The sequence below is a fragment of the Pavona decussata genome, unplaced genomic scaffold (assembly GCF_977016875.1).
Source record: "Pavona decussata unplaced genomic scaffold, jaPavDecu1.1 SCAFFOLD_155, whole genome shotgun sequence".
NCBI lineage: Eukaryota > Metazoa > Cnidaria > Anthozoa > Scleractinia > Agariciidae > Pavona > Pavona decussata.
This window is the reverse complement of record NW_028145567.1, coordinates 2585308-2606627: the sequence shown is the minus strand read 5'-3', so window position 1 is coordinate 2606627 and position 21320 is coordinate 2585308. Positions and strand designations below refer to the sequence as shown.

General features: G+C 43.7%; 3 protein-coding genes across 3 annotated transcripts; all 3 read left to right on the top strand.

Moving 5' to 3' along the window:
* Positions 1 to 8122: 8122 nt before the first annotated feature.
* On the top strand, positions 8123 to 10723 carry LOC146465856 (uncharacterized). The gene has a single exon (XM_085127979.1). The coding sequence runs from the start codon at positions 8123 to 8125 to the stop codon at positions 10721 to 10723; it is 2601 nt and encodes an 866-aa protein (XP_084984105.1).
* Positions 10724 to 14727: 4004 nt separating this feature from the next.
* On the top strand, positions 14728 to 18375 carry LOC146465855 (uncharacterized). The gene is made up of 2 exons (XM_085127978.1): positions 14728 to 17637; positions 17713 to 18375. Exons 1-2 carry the CDS (start codon positions 14728 to 14730, stop codon positions 18373 to 18375), a joined length of 3573 nt encoding a protein of 1190 aa, XP_084984104.1.
* Positions 18376 to 18512: 137 nt separating this feature from the next.
* Positions 18513 to 19952, top strand: LOC146465854 (uncharacterized). Its single transcript, XM_085127977.1, has one exon. The coding sequence runs from the start codon at positions 18513 to 18515 to the stop codon at positions 19950 to 19952; it is 1440 nt and encodes a 479-aa protein (XP_084984103.1).
* Positions 19953 to 21320: the final 1368 nt, after the last annotated feature.

Below are 21320 nucleotides of genomic sequence, written 5' to 3'. Positions count from 1 at the left end.
GCTTTAAAGCGAGATTTGAATTTCATTTTACGTACATTGAAGTGATGGAAAAAAGCTCACTGAGAAAAGATGGGACTTGACCCAGGTTTACCGGAAAAAAACAGGATTCTTGTTTACATTTCTTATTTTGTTTGTTTGAGAATAAGCCGCAAAATTCCCCAAATATAAATTTTCCTAGAAGTAGGTCTTTTGTAACTTCATGCATATGAGTCGAAATTTCGAAAAGGCCGGATCACCGAACTGGAACAAAAAACTGGAGGAACGGCACATTAGCCGGAAATTGTCCTGAACATTTTTCTTTTGGCGTGCTGCACCTCTAACATACTTGTCTCTTGCCCATCCTCTGAGACACAGGGGCAGTTAGACTGGTAGCAGGGATTTTCGTGGGCGAAATAAACTTTCGCCCACAAAAATCTCTACCAGCAAGAGAGGATGCTCTCTTGCTTCCACTTGACTAACCGCCCCTGGGTTTCCGAGGATGACGATGCCTCTTCCCATGAACTAACACATTTGTGTGACAACAGGGGAGCAGGGTTTGATGGGAATGACAGGACAGATCCACAATACCATGGGCACCACTTTCAACGGACGAGGCAGTCTATACGCAATACTTCAACGTCTGTCTGTGCTTTATAGTAAGGAATAGTTGAGCTACGCCCTCAAGTGAAGTTTAAGATTGATTAGGGCCAACGAAAGCTGTTTTTCAGCGTTCTTTCTTCTTCCTTTTCTTCTTCTTCCTCGTGAGTGCGCGCACGCGAAATGAACAAATTATCTCGATTTGGGGTTTTTGTCACTTGGTGGGTTGCTAACTTTCAGGCATGCGCAGTGAATGAGTTTTCGTAAAGTAGGGGAATTTCACTCGGACGCTGATCGTAAACTTAAAAATTCTCCAGCTTCGCGTTTTTGGAAGGAAAGCACACCTTTTCGAAACGATAAATCGGAAAAAGAACTTCTAAGGAATGTTTGACAGTTTTCAAAAGCGGTAAACAAGCATTGACGACCAAGAAATGATCAACCCGATGAGCGGCTGGATCTTAAATCCACTTTAATTGGCAGACTTTCTTAGTAATGTTCGCTTGCCTCTAGGAATACATCACACAAATACAGTTTTGGGGAATTTGTACTGAGATACTATTCCAATAGACCAATTTTTCTGGTTTCAGCTTTGTAGAAGCTGAAACTGACATTGTCATCGTGTAATGTAAGTAGTAAGTGTCCTTTTTCCGTAAAGGTTCGGAATGCAGAAGGTTCACCACGACAGGTTGACGAGATCTCAGTCGGCTTTATTCGTACGGAAGATCCTTGTATTCAATTCAATATGGCGTCTCTCATGCGTGGATTTTCAAGGTGACACTTTGTGGTTATTGAAAGACAAACACAGATTTTCAATACTTAAATCAAAAGAAAAACCTCTAAGGAACACTCGGCTGCTTAAAAAGACGAAATCAGTGAGTTCATAGCGAAGAAATTCCTGTTCGAGATTGTGTCAAGGCGAAACATGTGCGATCGCAAACAAGATCTGCAAATCATCACATGAGCTGTAGACGTTCTAAGTAATTTTTGTGTGTTCCCGAGAGTCCACTTTACAAAACACTACAGGTTGAATGTGAATTTTACCGTGCTTTATGTTAAATTGATCGATTTGTCACAATTCAAATAGCTTTGGCGAAATTCCCGAAAAACGTACTCAGTTTAATAGAGTCTAGTGACATTGGCGCAGTTCGCTTGGATCGGTCGCCTTCACGTAGCTTCGCTCGAGGCGAAAATTGAACAAATTTGGTTTTCAGGCGTGAACACAGGTCTGTCTGAATAAATTTTTTAATTAAGAGAGCTTATGGTCTGTTTCTCTGTGGGTCTTGATTCACGGAATTTCTTCACCATGCGATCTTATGTAAACCATGGGAGAGCCAAACCATATCTATTACTGTCCCTTGTGTATTAAAGTGTAAACAAACCAAAACCGTCCAGCGCATACGAAATTCGCCCATATGACAACACGATCAAATTACGTTGCACAATTTTGGCACTGACTAGAGCTGTCATTTACCCCTCTGAATTTTATACAACATTGCTTTTTTACTGCAATATTCTACAAAAATAAAGCAGTAGCCACATGCAGTCATAGACTGCCTTTTATTTGCAATGATTTTGTGTTGTTTTGCACTGCTAACGGACCTAACGGGACACAATTAAAACTCTCGAGCAAAATATCGGTTATTTGCTTTTAAAAGTGAGGTTCCCTTGGATTTTGGACAGTTTCTCCGAGTTTTCAAACGACTGAAAATAGTGATCGCTGAATCAAAGTGTTTGTTTGACTGTCGTGGTCGAGCGACTTGTGCAGCCACAGGCAGACCATCCTCTGTGAGGTGTAAATGCTGTTTGAAAGTTGAGACTTTATACTCACGCGAAATGATCGGTTGAAATCTAAGTGGAGATGTTAAAGTCGCCTTTTACCTTAATGTCGAAATAAAGTTTCAAGGAAATTTGATTGAGCCACGAGTGGTGCTTGGCTGTTTTTTTTTTTTTTTTTTTTGCCATTCCGAGCCGTAGAAACCTTTCTCTGGCGAGTTTATTGTTACCGGCCGCCGGTACTAGAGAGAAGGAGAACAAGGCGGGCAAGTCGCCGCCGGCGACCGCTATGGGGCGCTACTTTAAACCGGAATTGTCGTAAAATTTGAAAAATTCTTACCTTTTTTTTAGGGCCTCCGATTAACTACATATTTTGCCATGTCGTTCCCGAGATTGGGATTCATTCGTCAAATTTCGTTCGAGAAGAGCGAAGCTCAAGTCCTCCAGGTAGGTTTCAAACTATGATCTGTAGGAAGTCGGGCCCGAAGCAGTGATTGGCTGATTTAAAATGGACCGCATGTTTAGAATTCCTTTGGTCGCTGACCGGTTACTACAGATCATAGTTTGAAACATACCTGGAAGATTTGAGCTTCGCTCACGCTTAATCAATAACACATATATAGTTATACACAAAACTTGTGTGATCGCTAGAGAGATACCTATAATGGCAAAATAAAAATTTTCCTTTACCACTTGGAATAACCTCCCTACAAATTTGCAACACTAACATGTACCATACACCTACCGAAGTAACACCCCCTGCTTTGTAATTTTTTCATAAATGTACAAAAAGGAAGTCAATAAAGCAGACAAAAAACCTACAGTTAATGTAACAGTCACGTATAATTTATTGATCTTTGAAGAGATTCCCTTTCATTTTTTTACAATGACTGTTTTCAGTGTCACTCGAACACAGGCAATAACCTTTCATTATGGTAGCTGAAACCACATGCACTCCTTCGAGTGCCTATTTATCGTATTCAGAACACTTCTTGCAAAATGTTTGAAAATCGCGCTCCGATAAATTCGATTCAAAATTGACTTCAAATCGCTTGCAAGTCGCCTCGCGGTGAAAATAATACGCTTTTGCTTCTTAGGCCTGTAAAAAGACCTATCTGAATACATTTTTTATTTAGGAAATCTTTTTGTCTGTTAATCTATTTTTATTGATGAAACGTGACAACTCGGCGTAATCTTGTGTAAAAAAAAAAAAAAGGATGAAATTAAATTCGCCCAGTCAGAAGCCGCAATAAATTTGATTCGGGGTTCAGTGTGAACAATAAGATCGATTCAACAGAACAAATATAAACACTAAAAATTTCCTTACGCATAGCAACAATCATCGCAACGCTTGATGTATTTCTATTTTTCAGATGTTTATGTCAGTTGGATAAAGCCAAAATAGCAACTTTAAAGTTGAAAGCTTCTTCCGATGTGATAAAACGCGATAGAAGCCGTCGTGTGAACGTAGAAAGGAATATTACCATGCTGACTGAAAAAAGCAAGATTTTGGTCACGTGCTAGGCAACCAAAATCGTTCACATCTCAATTTTCATTCGGCAACAACACGAAGCGAGGAAAAGGAGATTACGGAGGTTCTTGGAAGAAAATCTGGACGCTATTTTGTCGATTGGCAACCACGCAAAACCACCAAAAGAAGACACACGTCCACCTTTGCGTTGCTTCGCGTATCGGAAGGAATCGTAGTGCGTTTGTAATTTAAGAGCGCGTGCACACAAAAATCGAACATTGTGCGGCAAACTTTCAAATTTTGAAAATAGCTGAAACTTTGGCTATTAGTAGTCCGTATTAAGTTGTTGGTTGCTGTGTGATTCATTTGTGAAATAACTTTTTGATTCGGCAGAAAATGACGAAGATTGATTTCATAGACAGACACGAGAAAATTAGGGTTGAAAAATAAGTCATTTTGAAGCAACCCACTTGCCCTACTGATAAAGCTAGAAGACATTTATTTGTTATCAGCTTGTTCTACAGCCTTTTCAGGTTTTATCTTTTAATTCCCATCAAGATCGATGGAGCTTGCAACACTGACACCGACCAGAGAGAAAGGGACCCGTTACTCTATAGAAATCGCTTGCTAAATTGAAAACATAATTTATCATACTACCTTTATCACAAATCAAATGAAAATGTAAGAGTGAATTAAGGAGGAAATGGGCTTTCAACTAAAATAAAAAAGTGTCCGGGGAAACTCAATCGTGCTCTGTGGAAGACCGCTCAAAATCTGACAAAATCGCAAAATCAAACCGAGATTGCGTGACGCACCGTGACAGATATTACAAACGTATTTCGGGAAACATTCAGACCTAACCGGATGAAAATACATTAATGACCTTGTTAGTGTTGCTGATTGTTATTATTCATCATTTTGTTTGATCATTCAAGCTTTCCCTCGCTCCCTCGCCAATTTTCACGTAGCCAGTAGTGCACATACTTGTCTCTTTACTTGGATGATTACGAGTTTCTTTACCAGTTTAAAAAAAAAAACCGAATGCGGATGATCACAAATTATAGAAAGCTGGCAAAACAGAGACTTCAAAATTTAAAGTCCCTAGTTTCTGTTTAATATTAGACTTGCAAGGGCCCGGACGCACTGGGCAAATTTTTGTTAATTTTGCGAAAAAATCTGTCACCAATTCCCTGAGACAAGTGCGCCCGGTGATTTTTAGATCTACCAAATTTTGTCAAGGCCTACCAAACTTCAAAGACGCCGTCGTCCTGCCTCGGAGCAGGACAAATTTTTTTGTCAGGCGTGAAATCTGACAGATTTGTTAATTTACACGCCATGATTTGAAGGAAAATGTCAATCAAGAAAATTTGATCTCTATTTTTAGTGGGAGTATTTCAGAAAATAAAAAAATTGCAAAAATATAAGGCAGCGTTCATAAAAATGTTCACAACATAACGCAGGGAGTCTTGCAGGCCTGTCATTTCTATCATTATCACTAAAAGAATTCTTCGGGATATTACGCCTAAAGAAATCAATATCAAACCAAGAATTGCAAATGCCTAGGTAGGTTCCAATAATAAGGATGAGGCTTTCGCCAGCTTCTAAGGACAAATCACTGAACCAGTTGCAGTCGAACAAGGTGAAGCTTCCACTGGCATAGTCCAAGTAGCAAATGCCTCTGCTGGAGTTGAACGAATTCAAGGAAGAAAAAAAAAAAATAGAATACAAGCAATAATATGCTGAGGCAACATATTCGATCGAAGTAAAGATCACCATAAGCCCATGACTCCTGAGATCTCATGTAACCTTTCCCGCGCACAGCGCGCAAGCGATGGTGTTCATTTCCGTGTGATTGACACTTGTGGTTAACAAATATTTTGCTGAGTCTCAGTGCGCCCACGCTTGACAAATTGAAAATTTGGCAGAGACAAATTTTGTCGAGATTTTTGGAAGATCCAAACAAATTTTGTCAGTCCAGTGCGTCCGGACCCTTGGAAAGAATTATTTTGTTGACTCTTGAAATTAACTATTTGAGCGTGTTGCTATACTGATAGCCAATTATAAACGAATTCCACGCAAAAGGTTTGGAATTTTCCCACGGAACTTTCTTACTCAGAGTTACGCGCTTTGTAAAGCTAGCTAGTTTTCTTGTATTGTGCAGCACTGCAATGGCGTTTTCGCAGTTTTCGTGCTCTTTTCAGAGTATAACTGAAACAGCCTGCTCGTATGATAGGTTAGATAAAAGAAGCAGTCTTGAAATAATAAGTTTACGCAATTGCTCCAAGAATATTACGGATCATTGCTCTTACTGGTCATTTTCTGGAGTAAACACGGAGAGGGAACCGCTACTTGCTAGAGTGGGTGTTTTCAAGGAGAAAGAGACTTCAGCACGGAAATTGGACACCGTTGCCCATATCACAGGCGTTAAGTGCTGTGTACCTCAAATTCTATCCAAACATGGAATAAATAGAAAAGCAGATCGGGGTATTTCCAAAGTAGTATCCGAACGAATTGTTAATACAACGGGAAAGTTTGTCCCAGTTGGACGCTCAAATAATTGCCCTCTTTCGGTGTGGAAAAATATCGCCCCGGCTATTGTTCGAGGAAATACGGCATTTATACACAACTAGCTGAAATTTTGTTGCCAATCAATGATGTCAGAAGTCGGCAATAATAGCATTTATTGTCATGATCAGATCTCATGCTAAATGAAACGAGTGAGTTAGTAGTTCTCAAAACCGAATAGAATAAAGACAAATTATCTCATACGCAACAAAGAAATAGATAACTTCGAAAGGAAACTACAGTAAAAGGATTGAGGGGTCGGAGACAAGAACACCTCCCGATGTCTCGCGATGTCATAACTTTTTTTTCTTGAGAGTTATGAATTTGTTTACACAAGGTACGAACGAAGTTTCATATAATACGAGAAAACCATTACATTCTCAAAAGAGAATGCTGTTGTTTTTGAACAGCATTAATATCGAGTTCGGGCTTAAATATCCGTAAAACACAATTGTAACCTCTGTCACGATCTTTCACGCAATCTCTTATTTGACTGTATTTCAGTGGTTTTTAGCGCTCTGTTAGAGACAACAATTTAATTTCCCCAGACCAAACGTTGCACCAATTAAGAGCCCAGTTCTTCCTTACTTTACTCTTGAAATTTCACCTCATTCGTGATAAAGGTAGTATAGTAAATAATCTTTTAAATTTAGCTCGCCACTTCCATAGAGTAACAGTGGGATTTCGTTCAGGTCCCTCTCGATGCCATGGTTTTTTTCAAACTTCATAGAAATAATAAAATCAAATTGGGAAGAGATGTAGAATAAGCTGATAATAAGAGGATGTCTTCTTGCTCTACAGTTAAGGCGAGCGGCTTGCTTAAAAACCGTTAATTTTCAAGTCGAAATTTCTCGTGGCTAGCACCGACATTTATTATAGTCATTTTGCGCCAAAACAAAAAGTTATTTGACAAATTAATTACATTGCTAAAAAATAACTCAAAGTGGGCAACTGATAGCCAAAGTTTGAGCGATTTTGAGGTTTTACAATTTTGCCGCTATTTTCCGATTTTGTTTGATTCTTGTGGGCATTCGCTCTTAATTGTTTTATGCATAATGCATTCCCACAATGCGGCATAATGTTCACGAATCCTTGTAGCGTAGTTTGATGCGAGTACCGCTTTATGTATTTTTTTAACACTTTTTATTTTCCTTACATGACACGACATTTACAATACTGAACACTACTAACATTACTTACAATAATCACAATACTAACCACAATAACTATATCTACATTGTTAATAATACTTACTATACTTACAATACTAAAAGTATTTATAAAGTACTTACAATGTCCACACTACTTACAGATGAACTAACGCTATGTCTCCTAGTAAACACTTACTGCTTCGTCCCAAGAACAATTAAATTCAAATATTTTCACGTTGACCGATTTTCAAAATCTATTATAATGTCTCCTTTTTATAAAGTTTAAATATTACCAAAACAGGCGATAGTTTAAAACTAAGATTCCAGACATGGTGAGCTAACGCGAGTGCAAACATGAAATTTCAAATAAACTGGCAAAACATAATGTTACAATATGTATGTGATTAGTATTAATGATTAACTAGACTAGGACCGAGTTACATACCGATGTCGTGTAGAACGCTGGATACTGATCAATGGTGGATTAAACTGAGCATGAAACATGGTGGCAGCGAAATAGGATAACGAATTCATCGCCTACAACTTACGGAGTCGCGTGAACTACAGCTGAAACAAGCCTGTAAGCATGTCTGACTCAGAAGCGGTACCTGAAGTACCACCAACTGGATCACAAGCTGGATCTTCGCAAAATATACAAGCTCCACCGGGATTAATTGCAAATGTGCAACAACCCTCTTTCGGCGCGATGGCCGGAATAATGCCTCCTGGCAAGTTAGTGACGACTGGAAACATGGCGGACAACTGGAAAGTTTGGAAGCAAATGTGGAGTAACTACATGGTAATTGCTCAACTCGACCCGAAACTGCCTGCGTACAAGGTCGCATTGTTTCTTCATTGTATTGGAGTCGAAGCGTTAAAGATTTTTAATGGCTTTCAATTCGACTGCCCTGAAGATAAACACAACCTCGTGAAGATTATGGAAAAGTTCGACGAGTTCGCCATCGGCGAACTGAACGAAACCTTCGAAAGGTACACTTTTAACTCTAGAAGTCAAAGTGAAAACGAAACCATTGATGCTTATGTCACCGCCCTTCGCACACTCGCGAAAACATGTAATTTCTGTGATTGCATGCGTGATTCGATCATCCGTGACAGGATCGTCCAGGGTATTCGAGACAACCGCACTCGCAAACGACTCCTGCAAGAAAGGAAGCTCACTCTCCCGAAATGTATCGATCTTTGCAAGAGTTCTGAAGCGACAAATTCGCAATTGAAAACGATCTCTGGCGCTCAGAGCGAAGATGTACATAGTTTGAAAGATAAACACCCGCCATCAAAACGCCGCGATGACAAGTCAAGGAAAGGCCGCGAGTGGAAACCGGAAACAAAGCTACGCAAAACATGCAAATTTTGTGGCAAAGTTCATCCCTTCGAGAAAGGCAAGTGTCCAGCGTGGGGAGCGAAATGTACAAAGTGTGGTGGCAGAAATCACTTCGAAGCAAAATGCACAGCACCCACTAGAAAAGTACACAGCCTGAGAGAAGAATCTTCCGATGACAGTGATGTGGAGTACATTACAAGCATTGTTTCACAACCGGAAACAATACACGCCGTCACGCAAGAACATTACCCAAAAGTAATCTACACCGAAATGGTTGTTGACAAGAAAGAAGTGAAGTTCCAAGTAGACAGTGGCGCCTCGGTGAATGTCATTCCTGTCAAATTTGTAGCTGACAAGGAGCTCGAACGCACCACGAAGACGCTACAAATGTGGAACGACACAACACTAAAGCCCCTGGGTTCCTGTCGATTAATTCTCCACAATCCAAAGAACAAAAAGAAGTTCTCTGTGGAATTCCTTGTCGTTGACAGACAACTGACGCCACTCATAGGAGCGAAGGCAGCTCAACAGATGGGCCTGATTACTGTCAACCTACAAAACTTCAAGATCACGGAACCGCCTGAACAAACGAGGACGGAGGTCAAGAGTGTGCAGACAGCTGATGAAATAGTAGCGCAATACCCAGAAGTGTTCCAAAGAGAGCTAGGAACAATTCCAGGAACAGTTCATCTTGAGGTAGAACAGGGTGCTACTCCCGTCGTTGCACCGCCTCGCCGCGTCCCAACTTCACTCAAAAGCAAACTGAAGGAAGAGTTGGATCGACTACAGCAGCTGGAGGTCATAGCTTCAATCGACGAGCCCACTCCATGGGTTAGCAGCCTTGCTGTGGCTGTGAAGAAATCCGGAGCGCTGAGAATCTGCATCGACCCAAGGCCGTTGAACACCTCCTTGAAGAGAGAAAGGTATCAACTTCCTGTACTTGAGGACATACTTCCGGAACTCTCACAAGCAAGAGTATTCTCGACGGTTGACCTCAAGTCGGGATACTGGCACTGCGTCCTCGCCCCTGAATCCAGTGTACTCACTACCTTTGCCACACCCTATGGCAGGTACCGGTGGATTCGTTTGCCATTCGGTCTCTCCGCCTCGTCTGAGATATTCCAGAAACACCTCATTCATGCGTTGGAAAACCTACCTGGTGTTCTATGCATCGCAGATGACATCCTTATCTATGGTACTGGAGGAACCGACGAAGAAGCAATCGCAAACCATGACAGGAGTTTACACGATCTTCTACACAGGTGCAAGGACCGCGGCATCGTCCTAAGCCGAGAAAAGATGAAGCTGAGGATGAGCGAAGTCAACTTCATGGGTCATCTTCTGACGAGCAAGGGCCTGAAGCCTGATCCTGCTAAAGTGGAGGCAATCACGAAGATGCCTAAGCCACGAGATGTTGAGGGCGTTCAACGCCTCAACGGATTCGTCAATTACCTAGCCAAGTTCCTTCCGAAGCTGTCAGAGGTCATGGAACCGATTCGTCGCCTGACTCGGAAGGATACCCCATGGCACTGGTCCTCGGAGCAGGACCAATCTTTCGCAAAGGTACAGCAGCTAGTAACAGAAGCGCCTGTTCTATGTTACTACGACCCTGCACAGGACCTCACCATACAGTGCGATGCGAGCCAGAGTGGCCTCGGGGCAGCGATACTTCAGAATGGCAAGCCCATGGAGTACGCAAGTCGCGCCCTGACCGATACAGAAACCCGCTACGCCCAAATAGAGAAGGAGATGCTAGCGATTCTCTTGAGCGTTTCAACCAGTACACGTTTGGTCGCCATGTACAAATCGAAAGTGACCACAAGCCACTGGAAGCGATTCTCCTGAAACCACTCGCTCGAGCACCTCGACGTCTCCAGTTAATGATGATGAGACTGCAGAAGTACGACTTCACCGTGCACTATGAGCGTGGCAAGAACATGCACCTGGCTGACATGTTGTCACGAGCCTACCTGCCCTACAAAGGCACATAGGTAGACGACGTAGAATCAGTCAACATGGTCCGTTATCTGCCCATCTCTGACCAGCGTTTAGATGAAATAAGGGCAGAAACCCGGAAGGACCCATCACTGAGAGAGTTGTCAGAGACTATCCTCGTAGGATGGCCTGAAGACAAGAAAGATGCCCTGGCACTGACTCACCCTTACTTCAGCATGCGCGACGAACTAACCGTCCAAGATGGGCTGATCTTCAAAGGGAACGCAGTCGTGATTCCAAGGAATCTTCGAGCAGACATGAAGGCGAAGATTCACTCGTCCCACCTCGGAGTAGAAGCATGTCTGAGGCGAGCACGTGAATGTATCTACTGGCCAGGCATGTCTGCAGAAATGAAACAGCACATTTCCGCGTGTGAAACGTGTAGAGAACTCGACACCATGTCGCACGCCAAAGAGACCCTGATGTCTCACGAGGTCCCATCTCGCCCTTGGGAAAAGATTGCCACAGACATCTTTACCCTCGATGGCAAAGATTACTTAGTCACGGTAGACTATTACAGCAATTTCTGGGAGGTGGACAGGTTGCTAAACACCAAAGCCAGCACCACCATCCTGAAGCTGAAAAGTCACTTCGCCCGCTATGGCATACCGGACCAAGTGATCAGCGACAATGGCCCGCAATTTACATCTGACGAGTTTGCAGAATTCGCAAGAACGTGGGATTTTGAACATCTAACCAGCAGTCCTGGAAATAGCAAAGCTAATGGCAAGGCCGAGTCTGGGGTGAAGACAGCCAAATGCATCCTGAAAAAGTCCATCAAGGCTGGAACCGACCCATACCTTGCCATACTCGACTACAGAAACACGCCTACACAAGGAATGACAACCAGCCCGGCACAACGTTTGATGAGCCGAAGAACCAAGACAATCCTTCTTACGGCTCAGAGTTTACTACTACCCAAGACCATAAATCTGGAAAGTGAGAAGAAAGAGCTGCGACAACGCCAACAGATCCAAGCAAAGTACTACAACCGGTCAGCAAAAGATCTACCCAGCCTCTCGGAAGGTGACGTAGTCAGAATGAAGCCATTCAAGCTTGGCGACAAGTCTTGGCGCAAAGCCCAAGTTACTGCAAGGCTTGACGGGCGATCGTATACCGTTGAGACGGACAACGGAGCAGTCTACCGCAGAAACCGACAGCATCTGCGAAAAACGTCTGAACCGCCAGCTGAACCTCTAATTGCAGAGCCAGAACCGGACATGGCCAGCGCAGGTGAAGAAGCGACTACTACTACAGCGGTTACGCCCTGCCAAAGCAGCACCCCTCAACAGTCACCCCCTCGAGTGGTGAACATCCCTGAACAGTGTCGGAGGTCAGAGCGAATCAGGACGAGCCCGGCATACCTCAAGGACTATGTCTGTGACTAGACTCATATGACTTTAAGTTTTTCGTTACTGTTGTCATAGTGATTAGCACTTATCGTTTATTGATTGTCTTACTTCGAATTTACTGATCTGACAGATTTGTCTGATGGACTCATTGATTCTGAACTCAAATGACATTGACAATTTTTCATTTTTTGAAAGGGAGGATGTTACAATATGTATGTGATTAGTATTAATGATTAACTAGACTAGGACCGAGTTACATACCGATGTCGTGTAGAACGCTGGATACTGATCAATGGTGGATTAAACTGAGCATGAAACACATAACAATGCTATTCGACCTATTCCTATGGAATGGTGTCGAAAATGTTTTTTTTCTTTTTAATTGCAACACACATAGAAGAAAGCCGGTTACAACTGGGACAAATTTATGTCCACTACTCACTACTTGTTATATAAAACTTATACTACGTACACTTCAATGCAATACTTGCGCTACTTACAATACGACACTTATGCTATCTACAACACTTAATTACACTATTGCAATACCAGTACCTACACTATAGTACAATACGATACTTATACTACTTATAATTATAACAGAATATTTGTGCTACTTACAGTCCATTTTTAAGGGTACGTATACAGTACTACGACTACTTACGACTTTTTTTACGATTATGTACGCGTATCAATTAAAAAGTAAGGACGAAAAGATAAAAAAAAACTGAAAAGAAAAAGAAGGAAACGAAAAAGAAAGGGTAAAGAAGAGAGAGACCACACTCTTAACGTAGAAGTCTTGGAACAAGAGTGGATTGAAAATGTTAGATATCCAATCCTATAATTGCGCTTTGAAAACCAAATGGGTGCAGAAGTACCTTGATGACAACAACCAAGCAAAATGGAAACTTTTTTTGATTATTTTACTAAGAAACATGGCAGCAAATAACTTCGGACTGGTAACTTAAACCAAGGTGATGGTTTAAATATTCAAGATAATTTCACTAAAGAGGTAATTGAAATTTGGTCAAATCTAAATTACGAAGAAAACCCAACTGTAGAAACTAAACGCGTAGTCATTTAGGTTATTGTGTTATTTTGTGTAGGAATGTTCTTGTCTATATCTCGTGCGTGCGGTATTTGTAGTTGCGTAATTTAGTGTTATTTATTCACATTTTTGTTCACAAGTTTTGGCAGTTTATATAGAATTTTTTGGCGGTTTTAGTGTTAGTATATCTCTTCACCGCGAGAGCAGTTTGTCAACCTACAAGTTTGTTCGTCCGCTATATGATTCAGGACAGTCGGTTTTTTTCAGTTACTTTGGTTTGTATCCAGCTCCGCAACAAATGTAAGTGTCAGTTTTTCCTTCGCGCCATCTATTTGCGCTAGTTCATTTTGTAACGTTTTGTTTGCTTGTTTTGTTCTAGTTTTGACCGCATCGCTTCGCTTCACTTCACCGCCTCACTTCATCGTACGCTGTTTAGCAGTTTCTTCGCCGCATCATTTGGAGGCAGTTTTCGTTTGTCGTTTTTTCAATAAAGCGTGTTTTTATTACGGAATGCTGGAGTTTCTTTTACCGTTGTGGTCATTACATCGTTAAAAATTTGTTACACCCGAGTTATTCAGGTTGCGATGTCGGCATTTGGTGAAGATGTCTTGAACGAAAAGCTTCTTCGCCTCAAGAATTCTAGATCGGGCCAGTTATCGACTGTCACCGCCAGGTTGAATGAAATCGATACGTTGCTCTCAAACGAGGAGAACATTGATCTCGTGAAGGAAAAGTTAACCGATTTTACCGCTGCTTTCGAGGCCTTTAAAGAAGCGCACATTTTTTACTTATCGTACGTTCAAGACGAGACTTGCATCGCGAGGTGCCAAGAATTTTTTGATCGTGAGGTTGTACGAAGGGACGACTTTTCCCGGCAGGTCCAAGAATGGATCGTAAGAATTGAAGAAGCGGTTCGGTTAAACTCTCAAGTTAGTCAGGATGATTCGGCGAGCAATGGTGGTTTTCGGTTCGCCTCTAACTCTTCAAGAAGACCCAGGCGTTCGAGCTGTAGCCGTGGTTCGCGCAAGAGTAGTTGCTCATCCCTGTCCGTGGTAAGAGCGAAGGAGGCAGCTCGTACTGCGGAGTTGAAAGCGGAAGCAACAGTTTTCAAGAAGCGCCAATTTCTAGAAGAGCAAAGGTTCCGTCTCAAGCAAGAGGAAAAGCTTTTGTCTTTGGAGACTGAAATTGCCAAATCACAAGCCAGAGAACAAGCTTTAGCGTCCGTGGTGGACCCTTATCCGCGCGTGGTTCTTCCAAGTCCCGGGTTTATGGATCCTGATCCGCATATAGCTGCTGCAGATCCTGATTAAGTGGACGCGAGTCGGCCTTTAGCTGTTCCAAACCCAGCCAGCGCAGAATCTAATCCGCGTTTGATCGTTCCAAGTCCGCTCACGTTGGGAACCAGTCATCCGGGACGAACTTCGTCAGCACCAGTTGCTCAAGGTCACTCCACTATGAACCCAGAAGCGCAGGAATGGCCCCAGCGTCTGTTAGTCACCAACAATGATGGGTCTCTTTCTGGTTCTAGTCAGTCCGGTGCGCTGTCTTCGCCTAGTGAGAGGGCTTTTCATGAGATGCTGGAGTTACACCAACACCAAAACGCATTACAGCGACAACAGAACAAGATCGCGGAGATGCTTGCGACGCAACAAAAGAAAAGTTCACTTCCCCATCCCAAAGTCCCTATTTTTGACGGCAGTCCCATGGAGTACGGTCCCTTTATCAGAGCCTTTGAGAACATAATTGAGTCCAAAACTTCGAGCAGTAGCGAGAGGCTGTACTACCTTGAACAGTTTACTAGTGGTGACGTAAAGGAGCTCGTGAGATCCTGCCAGTTTCTCCCTCCTGATAGGGGATACCCTGAAGCTAGGCGCCTGATGAAAAAGAAGTTCGGGAACGACTTCCGCGTCGTAGCTGCATACGAGAGCAAGGCCTTGAATTGGCCGGAGGTGAAGGCTGAGGACGCCGTGGGGCTCAATAGGTTCTCCCTTTTCCTTATGAGATGCAAAAACGCCATGGAGGGCAGTGGTCACCTGACCAAGCTTGAACAACCAGACACTGTACGGAAACTAGTCCTGAAGCTGCCTTTCAATTTGAGAGTAAGATGGCGCCGCTTGGTCGATGATATCATGGAGACTGAAACAAGAGCTACACGGTTCCGCGATTTCGTCCAGCTCGTGGATCATGAAGCCAGAGTAGTCACTAATCCCGTGTTTGGAAGTATTGTTGAAGACACGAAGCCCAAGTTGGATAGGCGAGACGGCCGTTTGCAGAAAGGATCTCTTACGAAAAGAGCCGGAGAACTTAGTTTTGCTGCACAAGTGGGAAGTAGCCAGAATGCACCTACTGGTTTTGCACCCGCTCGTGGTACACCCCCTTCAGTAGGAGAAGTATCGTGTCTATATCGCCAGGCTGGTCACACCCTAGAGAACTGCATCTCTCTTAGAAATCGTCCGTACATGGACCGAATAGATTTCCTGAAGTCCAAAGGCCTCTGCTTTGGTTGTCTGTCCAGTGATCACGCCACAAAGAGTTGCCCTGGCAGAAAATCGTGCACGTTTCCCAACTGTACTAAAAAACATCCTGCAGCCCTACACACGAACTCTGTAGCTCGAAAGCAACAAGCTGGAAATCCACCCGCCAATCCGTCGGCACGCGAGGGAGTCGCGCGCGCTCAGAACGCTTTGGTAAACCCAGATGGAAAAATCAAGACTGCCAATAATGAATGCCTCTCAAGGACAGGCATGGCTGTGGTTCCGGTGAAAGTCTGGATCAAAGGGAGTAAAACGCCGACAGTCACCTACGCCTTTCTGGACAGCGGTAGTTCCTCCACGTTTTGCACCGAGACCTTGATGAGGCAGCTAGGAGTGAGTGGTACAAAAACTACAATTTCTCTAACAACATTGGAAAAGAAGGACAGTCTTGTGGACAGTTTTGTTGTTACGGATTTTACCATCTCCGATCTGGACGAGGACGTTTTCATTGACCTCCCAACACTGTACACAAGACCCAGCATACCTGTGTCGAGAGAGGATATACCCACTCAGGATGACGTTGATAAATGGCCACACCTAAGCGGAGTGCAGCTTCCCAAAGTTGATGCAGAGATTGGTCTGCTCATAGCAAGTGACGTCCCTGAGGTTCTAGATCCTTTGGAAGTAAAGCATAGTCAAGATGGTGGCCCTTACGCCTCGCGAACGAGCGTCGGATGGGCGGTTAACGGCCCGTTGACCCGTTGTCTTCGTGGTTCTCGTTCATCGAATTTCTTTATTAAGGCCGACACTGAGCTGCACCGGATGGTGCAACACTTTTACAACCGCGACTTCGGTGAGTCGATTGCTGATAGCCAGACTGAACTTTCCCAAGATGAGCGCCGTTTCATGGAAAGCGTAGAGGAATCCGCAGAGCTGAAGGACGGCCATTACGAAATCGCCTTACCTTTCAGAAACCGTCAGCATCCAGTTCCAAACAATCGAGTTCAAGCAGAACAGCGTTCTAGGTGGCTGAAGAGGAAGTTGGAGAAGAACCCGAAGTTGCTCGACGACTACAAAGTCTTCGTTCGGGACATTGTCGCAAAAGGTTACGCCCAAAGGGTTCCTGTGCAACAGAAGGAGTCAGCCTGCGAAGGCAAGACATGGTTCATCCCTCACCATGGAGTTTATCATCCGCATAAGCCTGGGAAAATTCGTGTCGTCTTCGACTGTTCGGCAAAGTGCAAGGGAAAGTCCCTCAATGATCTGCTGTTGAAAGGACCAGATCTCACAAATTCTCTCTTGGGTGTCCTAACAAGATTTCGTCAGGAACGCGTTGCAGTAATGGCGGACATCGAGGCAATGTTCCACCAAGTTAGAGTTCCAGAAAGTGATCGTTCATTTCTTCGTTTCTTGTGGTGGCCGGATGGCAATTTGTCACGCGCATTGGCGGAATACCAGATGACCGTCCATCTGTTCGGTGCAGTGTCTTCGCCTGCCTGTGCCAATTTTGCCCTTCGTAAAACAGCCGATGATAATGTCCAGCACTTCTCCTCTGATGTGACGAATACGATCAAACGGAACTTTTACGTCGATAACTGCCTTAAGTCGCTCCCGTCAGTTAAGGATGCTATTGCGCATATCAATGAGTTGTGCAGTCTGTTGCAGCGAGGAGGTTTCCAATCGACAAAGTGGATCAGCTCCAGCCGAGAAGTTCTAGAAAGCATTCCTGTGAAAGAGCGCGCACAAGAAATCAAGAAGCTAGACCTTCAGAAAGACGAGTTACCAGTCGAACGCGCACTTGGTGTCCAGTGGCGAATAGAGGGCGACACATTCGGTTTTGATGTTAATCTCAAGTCCAAGCCCCCTACCCGTAGAGGCATTTTGTCTGTGGTAGGATCAATCTTTGACCCCCTTTGGTTTCGTCTTGACGGCTAAGAAGATTTCGAGGACCTTTGTCACTTAAAGTTGGGTTGGGACGACGAAGTGCCTACAGAACACGGCGTACGTTGGCAAGGATGGCTAGTGGACCTCCCTAAGCTGTCACAGCTTACGATAGATCGCTGCCTTAAACCAGCCGACTTTAAGGACATCGCATCCAGTCAGCTTCACCACTTTTCGGATGCTTCGGAAATTGGTTTCGGATCAGTTTCGTATCTACGTCTGGTCGATAGCAGAGGCAGAATTCACTGTACCATTCTCCAAGGGAAGTCACGCCTGGTGCCCCTCAAGCAAGTAACAGTTCCACGTTTAGAGCTTTCGGCCGCAACAGTTTCGGTCCGTTTGGATAAAGTTTTGAAGAGAGAGCTTGAATTGCCGCTAACCGATGCGTCAACCTTTTGGACAGACAGCACGTCTGTGTTGCGTTACATAAAGAATGAGAACAAGCGGTTCCACACGTTCGTGGCCAATCGTATAGCCATGGGGCGAGACGGGTCTCACCCGGACCAGTGGAGGCACGTGGGAGGAGATCTTAACCCTGCTGACGACCTTTCAAGAGGGTTATCAGCGGAGGTTCTTCTTAACTCCGAGCGTTGGATAAAGGGGCCGGAGTTTCTCTGGATGCCAAAGGAGTTTTGGCCCCCTGATCCTTTATTCTGGGCAGTGTTCCGGATACGGATCCAGAGGTGAAGGTGAACGCTAAGGCCAACGTGACGTCATTGGCACAGCCCGTTTGTCCTTTAGTGGAGTATTTTCAGAGAACTTCCTCTTGGTTTCGCCTGAAGAAGTCGATTGCTTGGTTCCTTCGCTACCGTGAAAGTTTGCTGATGGCTAGTACAGGCAAGAAGGTCACGAAGTCCACTCCAGCTACGCCCAAACCGCCTATCACCGTTCAAGAAATAAAGACAGCAGAATTGGAGATTTTAAAGTGTGTCCAGCAACATCATTTCCCCAAAGAGTTCCACTCACTAACCCAATCTGCAAGCAATGGTGTGCCGCACGTCAAGAAGAATAGTTGCCTTCGGAGACTGGATCCAGTTCTGATTGATGGTCTTCTGCGTGTCGGCGGGAGACTGGATCTAGCATCAGAGCCGTTTGACTCTAAGCACCAGATTATCCTGCCAAAGAACAATTATGTGTCCAACTTGCTAGTCGAGCACTATCATCAGATCTCCAGACATTCTGGTAAAGAATACATGCTGAGTCTTCTACGCGAACGATTCTGGATTGTAAAGGCAGGATCCGCAGTTAAGAGGGTGTTGTCGAGGTGTGTAAATTGTCGGCGTCGCCAAGGTCCTGCGTGCGAGCAGAAGATGGCAGATCTTCCAGTGGATCGCCTAACCCCAGATCAACTACCCTTCTCTCGCGTTGGCGTCGATTGTTTTGGCCCTTTTCAAGTGCGGCGTGGGCGAAGCCTTGCTAAAAGATACGGGGTCATTTTCACCTGCCTTGCGATTCGTGCTGTACATATCGAAGTCGCGCAGAGTCTTGACACCGATTCGTTCCTGTTGGCGCTTAGAAGGTTTATCGCAAGGAGAGGCCAGGTCAAGGAGATCCGTTCAGATAACGGCACAAATTTTACAAGTGGCGAGAAAGAACTCGGCCGCGAATCCGTAAAGGCATGGAATCAAGAGAAAATTCACGAAAGTCTGTTACAGAAGGAAATCGTGTGGTCTTTTAATCCTCCTCACGGCTCACATTTTGGCGGTGTTTGGGAGAGATGTATTCGAACAACCCGGAAGATTCTACGAGCCCTTCTCCGGGAACAAATCACAGACGACGAAAGTCTAGCCACCTTGATGTGCGAGGTTGAAAGTATATTGAACGGTCGTCCGATTACCACTATTTCCAGTGACCCGCGGGATCAGGAGCCGTTGACACCAAACCACTTGCTGCTACTACGCTCTGAGCCTTCAATGCCACCAGGGCTGTTCCGTAAAGAGGATCTTTTGTCACGACGAAGGTGGAGACAGGTTCAGTATCTGGCAGACATCTTTTGGAAAAGATGGACCAAAGAGTACTTGCCTCTTCTTCAAAGGAGGCAAAAATGGCTACGCCCCAGAAGAAATTTAGCTGTTGAGGATGTGGTGCTTGTTGCCGTGGAAAATTCGCACCGTAATTCGTGGCCTCTCGGAAAGGTTGTCGAAGTGTTTCCGGACAGCAAAGGCCTGGTTCGTCGAGCCAAAGTAAAGGTTAAATCTGCTAGCGTTCTTGAAAGACCAGTTGACAAGCTTTGTCTCATTGTTGAAAGAGAAGACACTGTGTGATATGAACTTTAAGGATTTCAGCGAGAGCTTACTACGGATTACAACCGGACACGTAATTGAAATAGAAATGAACATTTTCTTGTACTGGTTTTCGGGTAGTTTGCGATTATTCACACGCGTGTAGTCTCGCCGCGTGTTTCTTTTGCGTTATTACCCAAATTAGTCTCGCGTCGCTAGCTTTATTTAGCTATCGCTATCTTGCAATGTACAAGTCTTTTTTTTAGGGTCGTTTAGTTTATTATAATATTTGTAAGTGTTTTCGCCCGTGTTTCAACACTAAGGGGCCGGTGTAGAAACTAAACGCGTAGTCATTTAGGTTATTGTGTTATTTTGTGTAGGAATGTTCTTGTCTATATCTCGTGCGTGCGGTATTTGTAGTTGCGTAATTTAGTGTTATTTATTCACATTTTTGTTCACAAGTTTTGGCAGTTTATATAGAATTTTTTGGCGGTTTTAGTGTTAGTATATCTCTTCACCGCGAGAGCAGTTTGTCAACCTACAAGTTTGTTCGTCCGCTATATGATTCAGGACAGTCGGTTTTTTTCAGTTACTTTGGTTTGTATCCAGCTCCGCAACAAATGTAAGTGTCAGTTTTTCCTTCGCGCCATCTATTTGCGCTAGTTCATTTTGTAACGTTTTGTTTGCTTGTTTTGTTCTAGTTTTGACCGCATCGCTTCGCTTCACTTCACCGCCTCACTTCATCGCTACGCTGTTTAGCAGTTTCTTCGCCGCATCATTTGGAGGCAGTTTTCGTTTGTCGTTTTTTCAATAAAGCGTGTTATTATTACGGAATGCTGGAGTTTCTTTTACCGTTGTGGTCATTACACCAACATACATTGGAAATTCACCGATTTGGTACAATTCCTTAATAAGGATGGCTAATCAACCCGTCTTTTATCGAAATTGGTCCCGTGCGGGAGTCATTCAGTTCAAAGACATTTTAGATCATACGTCCGATTTTTTAAAGTATGAGGACTTTAAATCTCGTTATAAAGTTAAGACCACTTTTTTCACGTACTACGGTGTTGTGTCTGCCATGAACAAATTGAAAAAGTCTTTTCAGGATCCGGTTATGACAAATTCCAAAACCCAAACGACTTGCGGCCAAAAGCTACTATCATCTTCAAACTTTTGCAAAGAAGCCTATAAATTAATCGTTAAAGGAATCACTTCAACACCAGCTAAAAGCCAGAGAAAATGGATAACTGACTGTGGAAATTACGAAAATTCGATCAAATGAGATGAGTCATATATTCTGGGCTTTTATTGCACTGGAGAAACTAAACTTTTAACTTTCCAATTTAAACTCCTTCGCAGAAGAATTGCCACGCAAAATTACCTCTATAAAATAGGTATTTCTTTAATGGA

Coding starts and splice junctions, on each gene's coding strand:
- LOC146465856 (XM_085127979.1), top strand. CDS start 8,123: ATGTCTGACTCAGAAGCGGTACCTGAAGTACCACCAACTGGATCACAA.
- LOC146465854 (XM_085127977.1), top strand. CDS start 18,513: ATGGCTAGTACAGGCAAGAAGGTCACGAAGTCCACTCCAGCTACGCCC.
- LOC146465855 (XM_085127978.1), top strand. CDS start 14,728: ATGAACCCAGAAGCGCAGGAATGGCCCCAGCGTCTGTTAGTCACCAAC. Junction 17,638..17,712: donor GTAGAGGCATTTTGTCTGTG/GTAGGATCAATC, acceptor TGTCACTTAAAG/TTGGGTTGGGACGACGAAGT.